The sequence below is a fragment of the Myxocyprinus asiaticus genome, chromosome 5 (assembly GCF_019703515.2).
Source record: "Myxocyprinus asiaticus isolate MX2 ecotype Aquarium Trade chromosome 5, UBuf_Myxa_2, whole genome shotgun sequence".
NCBI lineage: Eukaryota > Metazoa > Chordata > Actinopteri > Cypriniformes > Catostomidae > Myxocyprinus > Myxocyprinus asiaticus.
In genome coordinates this window covers 3,834,758-3,847,517 of record NC_059348.1, presented here as the reverse complement: position 1 = coordinate 3,847,517, position 12,760 = coordinate 3,834,758, and the positions used below count along the sequence as shown (strand labels likewise).

Here is a 12,760-nt window from a genome sequence, read left to right as displayed (position 1 = left end):
AATAATTCAGAAAATTCAAATAAATTATATTATTGTGGCAGACGAGTGATTAGTTAATACAAAAAAAGTGAACTTAGATGTCAATGTATTGTTTGTTTTATTTCCATTTAATTGATTATAATTGGCCTACAGTCCACAGCAATCCATTTTACAATTGAGTTTGACAATCTGCCTGTGGTAGACTTAAGACGTGCTCTCACAGGACACCTTCTTGCATCTGTCTGCATAGTTGGTCTATGTACACATGCGTTAGACAAACTGCTTTGGAGCGTGTCACAGTGTTTGTCACATTTCACTGGATGTCAGTGTCTTGTGCACGCTGTGTTTTTAGGATGATGTCTCAAGTTAAATGCAGTTTTAAACTTTGAAAAACGCATCTTGAGACCCCTGCATTCAGAGTTGTGCTCCGTCCAGCCGTGGCAAGAACAGCTTTGAATGCAAGAACATGTCCTACTGTGTGAGGCTCTACTCATTTTGTTCTACCTGCTCTCCATAATTGGGTTTGTTACCTGTACAACTGTGCGTTGCCTGTACAGCTGGAGTTGCACTGAGTGTCCCTGCTGACTGCAACTCACAAAAAATAGGGGTTCATGCTTGAATTAATCTGTTGGTAGGGAAATTCCTTATTACAGAATGTATGCACAGTCTGGAGGCATAATTAATTGCTTGAATATTGTTTATATATATATATATATATATATATATATATATATATATATATATATATATATATATATAATTAATTTCACTTAATTTTCATGTTAAATCACCAGCCTTATTTATATTATATTATATTATTATAGACTTAAAAAAAGCAAGCCATAACTGTTCATACTTTATATACTTCTATTTTATATTTCATAATTCAACATAGATTCTTACGGGAGAAGACTGGAATGAGGTTATGTACAATGGGATACGTTCTCAGGGAGGGGTGCAGTATGGAATGTGGTCCTCAATCTACTTCATTGTTTTAACCTTGTTTGGGAACTGTATCCTTTTCACTAATTTGTATTCTGGATGAATTTTCAGTGAAAACTAATTGATAGGAAATAAGAGGAAAAAGAAATTGTTTATGTGCTAGTGTGAATAAAATATCTGTTCAAATGGAAATTAAATTCTTGACAATGTTGTGAACAGACACATTGCTCAATGTTTTCTTGGCCATTGCTGTGGATAATCTAGCCAATGCACAGGAGCTAACTAAGGTAAGACATTTAAAGGAAAAATTATTGTAAATTTTATATTAGTTCATTGAGAATGCTAATATACCAAAGCTGTGTGTTTTGTGTTTTAGGAGGAGGAAGAAGAGGAGGAAGAATTCTTCAATCAGAGATACAAAAGCAGAGAATTTGGCCTCTCTGAGTAAGTTTTTTGTTTGTTTGTTTGTTTGTTTGTTTTTCAAAATTGTCATAACCTCTTTTTCAAATTAAGGATGCAGTTTCACATATTAAGAAGCTGGTAAGAAATGAACTCAAATTAACTGGCAGGGATTACTGACCATTGTATGTTGACTGAGCTGACTGTTGCAAAAGCTCTTCTTGTGCTTGAGACTTGTTTCTAAATCATTATTCTACTATGATACTATGATAGTTTTCAGACCCATCAAACACATGAACAAAAGTGTCATATATGAATGTACCATTTGTCTGTCACATTTTTGATCAGTCTCGGTTCTGGTCAAATTTGATCTGAAATTGATGAACAGGTATACTAAAATTGGAATGATTGAATTTGTTTGTTTTGTTTTGTCTTAAAATATTGGTTATTCAGGATTATAGGAGAATCATTTTTTAAAAAGGTTGTTAAGTTGCTAAGAAACCGAAGTGCCTACACCACAGGGGAATAATGTGAATAATTTTATCTAAAAATTCAAATATGTTATTCACCAGAGTAACTGACTTTGGTGTCAAAGTGTATCCCTATAGTTACAGGATATTGTGCTTTTCTATCAGAACCTGGGTGCCCAGCTTTTGATTGTGAACTGGCTGGATCTTACTCTGCAATATCACTTCTGGAAAATATATATACAAAATCAACTTAATTAGCATGGTGCCTCCAATCAAGAAAACTATTTGTATACTATACTTTTGTTCTCAATAAAATACTAAACTCTCCTTTTAGGCTAGTGTGCTCCTTATTTTAAACATACTAAGGATGTAAAACTCTGATTCAACCCACTAGAAAGATTGGTATCGGATTTATTAATAAAAAGAAAAAAAAATAGAATAAAATAAACACCTGTTTATAAATTCATATTAAATGAAACAACTGAAATGTTAAAGTTCCCTCTTTTCAATTACAAAGTTCAATAAATGAACTCAAATGACTTTTTCCTCCCCAAGAAAATCAAATGACAGTATATACCTTCAAATATTATCCTTTGAATCACTTTAAAACAATTCACAGAGGAAATAATAACTCAAATTAAACCATTTTCACATTTGAAAGTAAAAGAATCAGTCACAATAAATCAATGAACCAATTCACAGTGTCACTCAATAGAAAATGCTTAAATGACTCATGAATCAAAGAATGGTCAAAGAATCAAGTGTTCAAATTAATCAAAGGGGCAAATGACTCAATTGTTCAGAGTTTTTGACTGAAAACAAACACTAGTGCACTTTATACCGTTGGGGCCCATATGAATAATTCCTTGAGAATGCAGTTAAGAGCAACTTACGATCATGCCGCAAGGTTTATCTGCGTTTCAATGATGGTGAAGGGTAGTACTGGAATGACTCGCACACTGAAGAGCAGTTTAACTTACACAACTCCCACGAACACAGCAACACACGTGAGACCGATTAAGAGTTATCGCTTGTGAAATGAGCAATGCCGTTAAAGCGGGACATCAAACTCCACTTGTGGTCCGTCGAGCAAGCTATCAGACTACCGGAAAATTTTCCCAGGTGTAGCAATTTGGCGTCTGTGATCTGACACTTTAAAATGAGTGAAATCTTCGATGTCATGTTCAGGAACAAATAATCCTCTGAAAACTGTTTGCGGATGCCTAAAAAATCTCACAGTCCTTCAAAATCAAAGAAAACGGTACCTTAGTGTCCCGCTGTTAATTAGGCAAATAAATGCGACAATACTTAAATAACCTCATGAAATGAAAATTCTAAGAGAAGAAAGACTCCTTACTAATATTTTTTTAGTAGTATTCAGGAGAAATACGTCAGAAATTCCAACTCTTCAGCTCATTCTTCCAGACGCTGCTCTCAGACATCTCTCACACTCAAATAACCTGCATTAAATAACTTTCTCCCCTCCCCCCACAGGTTTTGTTTAAGAACATACAAACTTTGGATTGGCCCAATACATTCAATCAATCATCCCAATATGGGGATATTGTTTCCAGAACAAAGAAATACGCATTAATATACAACATACTCTATAGGCTTTCAAACATATACACTTTCAAATATGATTTATGTAAACACAAAATATATTAAATACAGAACATTTAAGCAAACATTAAGATGAAAATATTGAGTGGGCTACAAAAGTACTTAATCCAAATCCAGAGGCAGGGGTTCAAAAAGTGTAAACTATACTACAGTATCAAATAGAAGAAAATATGAAGAGACCTGTGGTGTGCATTGCTTTAAGAATGCACCTCGTGGGGATGATTTTGCATGATTCAGAACATCTAGGAGTTCTGCTGGCTTTAGACTGTACACAGATGGTACATCCATGGTAGATCACTGATTAAGCAAGGCCACCAAAACCCTGGATTCCTGAATGTCCAGAACTCAGTAATGAGTGTATCTAGTGTATCAACTGTTGTTGTAACTTTGCTGTAACAAGAGTAGTTTACACCCTGAGGACAGTTTGCTGTTGTAGCATATGATTCTTGTGTCCTTTGGATCTCTTCCATTCCCACCTGATGGTGTTGGAAGTCTGCCTGTTGGTGATATAATTATATTCATGGTCATGGTTCATTGTTTATTTTTTTTGGAGAGTCACAGAATTTCTGATTTCAGATTTAGTACTCTCAGGTGTGGATATAATGGTAAAAGTGAAATCAAATCTGCACTCAAATCAGTGGCCAGTGAGTACCTGAAATGGTTGTTTAGCACCTTTAAGCCAGCGGCTCCATTCCTCCAGTGCAGCCTACACTGAATGAATGGGAAAACAGTACATATTGCATTTTTGCCACAATATGAGGCATCAATTTTAACCACAAATGGCAAGGGTCGGTCTGAGTGTTTCAGTATTGGTGCAGGGGTGAGCTTCATCCATAATAAATGCTCAGAAATTTCTGAAGCTCCTACAGAGTGGTAGCCAGTGGTAACAGCTAGGATCTTGGAGAAATCCATTCTTGTTCTGTTAGAGCTAAGTGTGCTACCACAGGAAGTAGATGGTGGTTTAGTGGAACTTACACTTCTCTGTTTTAAGATATAACTCATGGTCAATAAGCTGTCGGCGAGTAGTTGTTTAAGTTTCTTGCTCAAAGCACTATGTAGATAGCCAATGTCTCACTCCTTTCGGGATTTGAACCAGCAACCTTCCAATTATCAGCCCTGAGCTTTAAATACTACAGTATACTACATCATTTAGTTAATTAGTGGTCTTTCACCTCTTCAGGGTAGGACAAATTAGTCTTTGTAGTGGTGGTCGAACCCTAAATCTTTGTAATATAGCTCTTAAATGCTCTTACCTCTCTCAATTTGTATGCCTCTCAACGCCTTGCAATTATAGGGCTGAAACAATGTTATTCTCATAAATCATTTGAGATTTCTAGGTATTTTATAGAAACCAGTATTGGTATCAACAACCTCCAATCTTCTAATCATCACACTGGGCCCTATTTTAAGAGCGCTAGCGCTAAGCAATAAATCAAAAGCGCAAAGTCAATGGGCATGGCCATGAAGTTTTGGCATTTTTGTGCAAGTATGTGCTAAATCTAGGCCCAACTGGGTTTGGCAAAATTGCATGCACAAAGCTCTAATGGGCTGGGTTAAGTGCAATTTAATTCGGAGGTTCTTGTTATTGCAGAATCTACATACTGTCGTATAGTCCATTGCCTCAAGCACCAGCGATATAAATAAACAAAGACAGCACATTCAAAAGAAGTTTGAAGTGTAAATAGACTGTATGCAATGAATTAGAAGAATATAAATATTTCTATGACAGTGACACGCTCCTTTTTATAAGCATAGAAAATGTTATTCTCTTCAGGATTATGATATACATTCCGTTAAATTATAGAAGTGTAAGTATTATTAATAATTTTCATCTACTAACACAAATCATAGCTAGTCTTGACAGTGATTGTATCGGCACACACTTCACTTCTACCGGTCATTTTTTGTTTTTGAAAATTTAAATTCATTTATTGAAACATGAAAAAATGTAACCAAAAATATTTCTAAATTCAAATTACACTTAAAACGAAATGAAAGTATAAATAAAATAACAACGTAGTCAAAAAAAATCATACCAAATCCAAACATTTTACCCTGTCTAACTTCTTCCACCAGCCTCTTTTGCAGTGACTTAAAAATCACTGTATGACAACAGGAATACAAATAAGATCATAAATGTAATTAAAAAAATAAACATACAAATAATCATAAAAATAAACCATGACCTATAGATAGTTTAAAACAAATATAATACATTTTTGTTTCATAAAACTGCAACTGTCAGGGACATGGTTTGATGTTCCACAATATTTTCAGAGTTTGGACATGAACTTTATTACCACCTGGTGGTGGAATCTCCAAACTGCTAATGTAGGAACAAAATTTAGACTTTGCACTGAAAACAGTGCTGCTTTTCAAACATCTTAGTGCAATGACCTATTTCTCAGGAAAATAGCAAATTGCACGTTGTGCCACTTCATTAACTTACAATACACCCACAGTTTGCGTGCATACACCCACATGCAAACACTGCCACCCACTTGCGCTTTGTGCTGGTACGAAAACTTCACTAAGAATTAGCGCTCTCACGAAAATTGGATAAGACGTGGCGCACTTTTTTGCACATAGCTCTGCGCTTTGCATGCTTACGAAAATAGAGCCCATTCACAGATTTAAGCTAGGATGTAGGTGGTACAAAAGTCTAATTATGTGAAAATCTTGACTTCTCAAATTGTCTCTAGAGATGCTGAAACGAGAGGTAATGGGTATTCTAATGATTATTGTATCTTCAGAATTCAATGTTTGGCCTTAGATTGTATTTGTAACTGCTGTGGTACGTAGTTGAAGATCAATGGCCCTAGACATTAGGTTTCTCAATAATAGTAATAATAATAATAATAATGATGGTGATAGCTCAAAGATCTCCCCATGTGGGGGTCAAACCTGGAACCTTTTGGTTCCCAGCCCTGGGCTGCATTTCCCAAAAGCATTGCAAGCTTAAGCTGATCATAGAGACCATTGGCGCCAATGGTTTCTACGATCTACTTAGGTTCACAATGCTTTTGGGAAACGCAGCTGTAATGATGAGTCAATGGAGTTGAGATCCATGTGCAGCTTTTAATAACAATAAACATAGTAATACAGACAGGCAGAGGTAAATCACCAGCAGCAGTAATATCAAAGGTAGTCCAGAGGGATATTCAATAACCAGGCAAGAGATCAGGGCAGGCAGCAGACAATCACAGGTTAAATCCAGATAAACAAGGCAGTAAGAGTAGGCAGGCAGCAACAGATCAAAAACAGGGTAAACAGTCCAGGATAAAATGCAGGGAATGCAACAAACTCAGAAAATACTCAGAAATGTCAGCCTGGGCAAAACAAGACTTCACAAAGACAGCGAGTGAGAGTGAGACTTAAATAGCTGCATGAATTGGAAACAGGTGAACAGGTAAGCATTGACAAGTACGGGGATTATGGGAAATGGATTCCAGAGAGTTAAAGTCAATCCCCAGGTGATGGAGCCCTCTGGTGGTGAGCGGGAGGAACAAAGGCAGGATTCATGACAGACGGACTGCCAGGAGACCCAGAAGACCAGAACGGATCAGGCGGACGACCAGGAGACCACCTCAGGGTAGGGACTGGATTAGGAGGCCTGGTTGGCAGCCACAAGGCTGAAACAGGGTCAGGAGGCCTGGGTGGCAACCACAGGGTAGAGACTGGAGCCGTGGAAGACTCTGGGGGTGGAGCCATGGTAGGCGGAGCCATAGGAGGCTCGACGGGCGAAGCCGTGGCAGGTGGAGCCGTTGGGAGGCTCGAGGGGCGAAGCCATGGAAGGATGAGCCATGGCAGGCAGAGCCGTAGGAGGCTCGAGGGACGAAGCCGTGGAAGGCGGCACTGTAGGAGGCTCGAGGGATGAAGCCGTGGAAGGCAGAGCCGTAGGAGGCTCAAGGCACGAAGCCGTGGCAGGCGGAGCCGCGGTAGGCTCGAGGGGCAAGGCTGTGGAAGGCGGAGCTGTAGGAGGCTCGAGGCTAAGAGTCCAGGATGACTGGGAAATGACCTCAGTGGTTGTGAACATGAGCAGAGTTTTGAGAATGACCTCTGTGGTTGTGGGCATGGACTGAGACTCGAGAATGACCTCTGTGGTCGTGGGCATGGACTGAGACTCGGGAATGACCTATGTGGTCGTGGGCATGGACTGAGACTCGGGAATGACCTCTGTGGTCGTGGGCATGGACTGAGACTCGGGAATGACCTCTGTGGTCGTGGGCATGGACTGAGACTCGGGTACGACCTCTGTGGTTGTGAACATGGACAGAGACTCGGAAACGACCTCTGTGGTCATGAACATGGGCTGAGATTTGGAAATGACCTCCGTGGTCGTGTACATGGGCAGAGACTTGGAAACGACCTATGTGGTCGTGTACATAGGCAGAGACTCGGAGATGACCTCTGTGGTCGTGAACATGGGCAGAGAGTTGGAAACAACCTCTGTGGTCGTGAACATAAGCTGAGACTCGGAGACGACCCCTGTGGTCGTGAACACTGGCAGAGACTTGGAAACAAAAGTCTTTCCTCTCCTCCTCCTCCGGACAGCTGAAGTAGGCAATGCAGGCTCTGGGATGGACGGGGCTGGCAATGCAGGCTCTGGGACGGACGGGGCTGGCAACGCAGGCTCTGGGATGGACGAGGCTGGCAACGCAGGCACTGGGACAGATGAGGCTGGCAACGCTGGCTCTGGGATGGACGAGGCTTCCAGCTTGCTGGCCGTGGAAGGTGTGGGCGTCGGCTTGTTGGCCGTGCCAGGCAATGGCACTGACAATTTGTGGGAAAGGGTCTTTGTGGCCCTATGCACTGATATCAGTGGTAGATAATTTAACTTGGAGACAAGGGCCGTGAAGGCCTTCGAGCAATGAGTCGCAGAAGGCTGGACTGTAGCATGGCATGGAGCCGACTCAGATTTGACTGTGACATGGCGTGGAACGGATTCAGACGTGGCTGTGACATGGCATGGAGCAGACTCAGACGTGGCTGTGACATGGCAGGGACCAGGCTGAGGTTTGGCTGTGACATGGTATGGAGCAGGCTGAGGCGTTACTGTGACATGGCATGGAGCAGGCTGAGGTTTGGCTGTGACATGGCATGGAACAGGCTGAGTCGTGGCTGTGACATGGCAGGGAGCAGGCTGAGGTTTGGCTGTGACATGGCAGGGAGCAGGCTGAGGTTTGGGTGTGACATGGTATGGAGCAGGCTGAGGCATTGCTGTGACATGGCATGGAACAGGCTGAGGCATGGCTGTGACATGGCATGGAACAGGCTGAGGCGTGGCTGTGACATGGCATGGAGCAGGCTGAGGTGTGGCTGTGACATGGCATGGAGCAGGCTGAGGCATGCCTGTGACATGGCATGGAGCAGGCTGAGGTTTGACTGACTCGTTAGCTGGAACTAGGATTGTGAGAGGAGAATCCTCTGTGGTGAGTGTGGCAAGTACAAGCCTCACATATTCCTCCCAAGTGTAATCTCCGGTCTCCAGCAATTCCCTCCACTGGCGTGTTGTAAGTCCGATTCTGTATATAGATTTCAGAGCGGCATCATCAAAACCAGTGTGGAAAAGAAATGGGAGTACTCCTTTATTGATAAGTCCGCCTGGCTTAATTGAACGAAGTATGCTGCTAGATCCATGGTGTGGTGAATTGTTCTAGCTGAGGCCAGGTGTGCTGCTGGGTTTGATGAAGGAGCTGAGACCTCGGTGGTTAGTTGGAAAAAGCCGCTGGATCGGTTTGTGGCAAAGTCTTCTGTAATGTTGAGTCAACAGAGTTAAGATCAATGTGCAGCTTTTAATAACAATAAACGTAATAATACAGACAGGCAGAGGTAAATCACCAGCAGCAGTAATATCAAAGGCAGTCCAGAGGGATATTCAATAACCAGGCAAGAGTTCGGGGCAGGCAGCAGACAATCACAGGTTAAATCCAGATAAACAAGGCAGTAATAGTAGGCAGGCAGCAATGGATCAAAAACAGGGTAAACAGTCCAGGATAAAACACAGGAAATGCAACAAACTCAGAAAACTCTCAGAAATGAGAGTGAGACTTAAATAGCTGCATGAATTGGAAACAGGTGAAGAGGTAATAATTGACAAGTACGGGGATTATGGGAAATGGAGTCCAGAGAGTTAAAGTCAACCCCCAGGTGATGGAGCCCTCTGGTGGTGAGCGGGAGGAACAACAAAGGCAGGATTCATGACAGCAGTCCTGATCTTTAACCAATAGGATGTGACTCCTTAATGGTATTGGCAATGTTCCTGCAATTTATCAAATATATTGTAAAATTGAGGGACATATATTTATATTACTCAAATGACTACACAAATTAAAACTACCTACCATGCCTCTATCTACAAACATCTTTTACAATGTGTGCATTATACACAAATGTGTTTTGTGGCATTAATGGTACTGAATATCAAATGAACCCTATAACTCTTTAACTTTTTAACCATCTTTATGTTTGTGTAATTTGGCAATTGGATTGTTTGGTTTGTCTTCTCTACAAATACACTAATGGCTTATTTTCAATTAACCATTTATTTGGTTTCATGGACAACAAAAGAATACACATAATTGTAAGTAAAACTGTCTCTATATACCTTTTATCTGTTGTGTCTGCCATTAACATTGCATTGTCCATCTCATTAACACTACAAATGACCTGCTGACCTGTAGATCCTTTGTGCACTCTGCTTTTCTTATTTGTATTGGTCCTTTTTCATTTTTTTTAGAGATTTCATTGTAGAATTTCCCCCCGTTGAATGAATGCTCTTTTATTTAGCTTGAATTGATAACCATTGTTTCTTTTAATCCCAATTTCCCAGAATGTATCAAACACACCCTTGTGAATTGTGATTGTGCAAAATGGAAATAATATATCTCTTGTGACCGAGAAATGTCGTGTTCATGCAGGAGAAGAAGGAGGCCGTACTTGTACAGGAAGCGTGCCATTCACAGAGGTCGTCCATGTCCTGCAGAGGCAGAGGAGGAAGCTGCTGGGAAACCAGTAGAAGAGCCGCCTGTGAATGCTTTCGCCGGCCGTCGTGAGAGATGCAAAAAAATTAATATGTCTGTCTGGGAGCAACGGACCAACCAGCTGAGGAAGCGACGGCAGATGGCAAGCCGTGAGGTGCTGTTTGGCAGTACCACAGAAGACCAGCTGGACACTCCGATGAGTGATCACCACCAACAGCATGGCATTTCCCCAGAGACGAGCCCTTTACACCTGCCAGAATCACCGTTGTCCGTGGTAATGCCCCTGCCAGAACCACCCATGTCCATCACCATCCCTCTGCCTGAACCTCCAGAGTCTGAACCGGTGCCCCTGACAGGATCCGGACTTGAGTCAAGTGCCAACAATCACCATTCAAATACAGAGAGGAGGCATCGCGTAGCAAGGAAGTTTCGAGCCGCTGCTGCTGCGGGGGTGGCAGAGGGCGGACGACACAAACGCCACAGACATCGAGAGTCCAGAACAGAGGCCAGAAACACAGAGAACCACCAGCAGTTTGGCTGCAGTGAGAAACAGGCTGAAGATGGTGAAGATAAAACTGAGGACACACAGTCCAAAAACATGATGCATCTGGAAGAAACAGAAATAAACATGTCTGGCAAGCAAATTGAGAATCAGGAGGAATGCCAAAGGTAAGAATGTCATAGGCCCTGACCTAAATCATGCACTTGATGTGCATTTGTTGTCTTGCAAATTTGTGGTGGCCATCGTTTTCATTTTAGTTGGAAGCAGCTTGGCTTGCTTTCCAATTTGTTGACGTAGTTTTGCTTAGCAAATGGCTTGTGAATGCCCTGTTTTTGTATGTGGATAAAAGGAATAATTTTATAATATTGTTATACTGCCTTCACTACTGTATATTTTAATGTATATTCATATAATTTGCAGAGAATAAAATATGCAGTGATTTTAAGGCTGCAGAAAATTGGTTATGCTAAATTAATTTTTCCTTTTTGATAAACGTTCACACACTTATGTTTGTTTTGTAGTGAGTTTGTGGAGGATGCGGCAGGGCTTTCCCAAGTGTCTGGCCTTCAGGAGCTTCAGTGTGTCAGTATAGCAATGGAGGATCAAGCAGAGAGCCAGGAAAAACCTTTTTTGAAGCAAAAAGAAGATGGTGCATCCGAGTCTAAATACATCTCAGGGGAAATCTCAGACATTGAGAACAATGGCAGCTATCTGAACCAGGACGAGTGTGTAACAGAAACCAGCATTACACGAGAATCATCAGCACAGCCATTGTTGGAAATGACACCTATGACTGGTATTTTATCTGTCTCTTTATTTTTTATCATTTCTTTCTCTGATTTATTGAGTTTTATAGATGTAGACTGTATATATATATATATATATATTATATATATATATATATATATATATATGTACAGTATATATATAATCTCTGTAAAACTCAATAAATCAAGAGTCTTCTCTTTGGATTGAAATTTAGAACCACTAGAAAGGGTTTAGTAAACTCAAATTATGACCAACTGGGACAAATGTAAAAAAAAATTTCATTCAAACAGCTGCCTTTATCAGTTGTAGGACAGCACGGATTCCCTGGTATTTTGATTATATGCCAGCTTAATTTTGTAGGTAGCTGTCAAGTAGTGGTCGACCGATATATTGTAGAGGCCGATAAAGTGGCCGATATTCCTGTTTGGCCGATTTTTTCTTGAGGGCGCCGAAAATCGCCTGTGTGCATGTGAAGCGACTGAGACATGTAAACGACCAGTCACGGTTATTTTGTTGTTATGTGTTATCGTGTTACTACAATAATAGACTGGTGTGCAACACAGTCTCATTTAAATGATCTTCATATCAGACCATCGACAGACGCGTTTGAGCTCAAAATGTTAAAGTGCTCGCCTGTTTCATTCTCCCTCTCTCTCCTCAACAGTTCCCTGTTACTTTTACCTGTCTTGTCTAATGATAAAAAGGCAAATATCAATAAAACTAATATCATATATTACATCTGCTAATATGTACATATCTCATTTAAACAAATGTAATAAACAAACCTCACACAACTTCAGCAGATCCAGTGCTCATAAATCTTACTCTAAAGAACGTACTTATCAGCCTCTCCTCAGCAGTTCCCTGTAACTTTTCTAATGATAAAAGGCAAATATCAATAAAACTTCTATTATATACCATTTGCAAATATGCAGATATCTCATTTAAACAGATGTAATTAACGAACCTCATGAAAACCCAGCATTTTCTTCCCATAGAACACTCATCTAATATCTTTCTCTGAAGCGCGTATTCCATCAGCCAGAATCAAAACTTCAGGATCAGGATCAAACGTTCCTCTGGTTCACAAATTA

General features: G+C 40.7%; 1 protein-coding gene across 2 annotated transcripts in view; it reads left to right on the top strand.

The window, feature by feature from the left end:
• Positions 1-12,760, top strand: part of cacna1eb (calcium channel, voltage-dependent, R type, alpha 1E subunit b) — a 157,535-nt gene that overhangs the window by 80,166 nt on the left and 64,609 nt on the right. For both annotated transcript variants that reach the window (XM_051697453.1, XM_051697452.1), the window contains 5 exons: positions 875-992; positions 1,141-1,208; positions 1,298-1,365; positions 10,334-11,065; positions 11,420-11,694. In XM_051697453.1, coding sequence (XP_051553413.1) covers positions 875-992; positions 1,141-1,208; positions 1,298-1,365; positions 10,334-11,065; positions 11,420-11,694 — 1,261 coding nt within the window. The remainder of the gene's footprint in view (positions 1-874; positions 993-1,140; positions 1,209-1,297; positions 1,366-10,333; positions 11,066-11,419; positions 11,695-12,760) is intronic.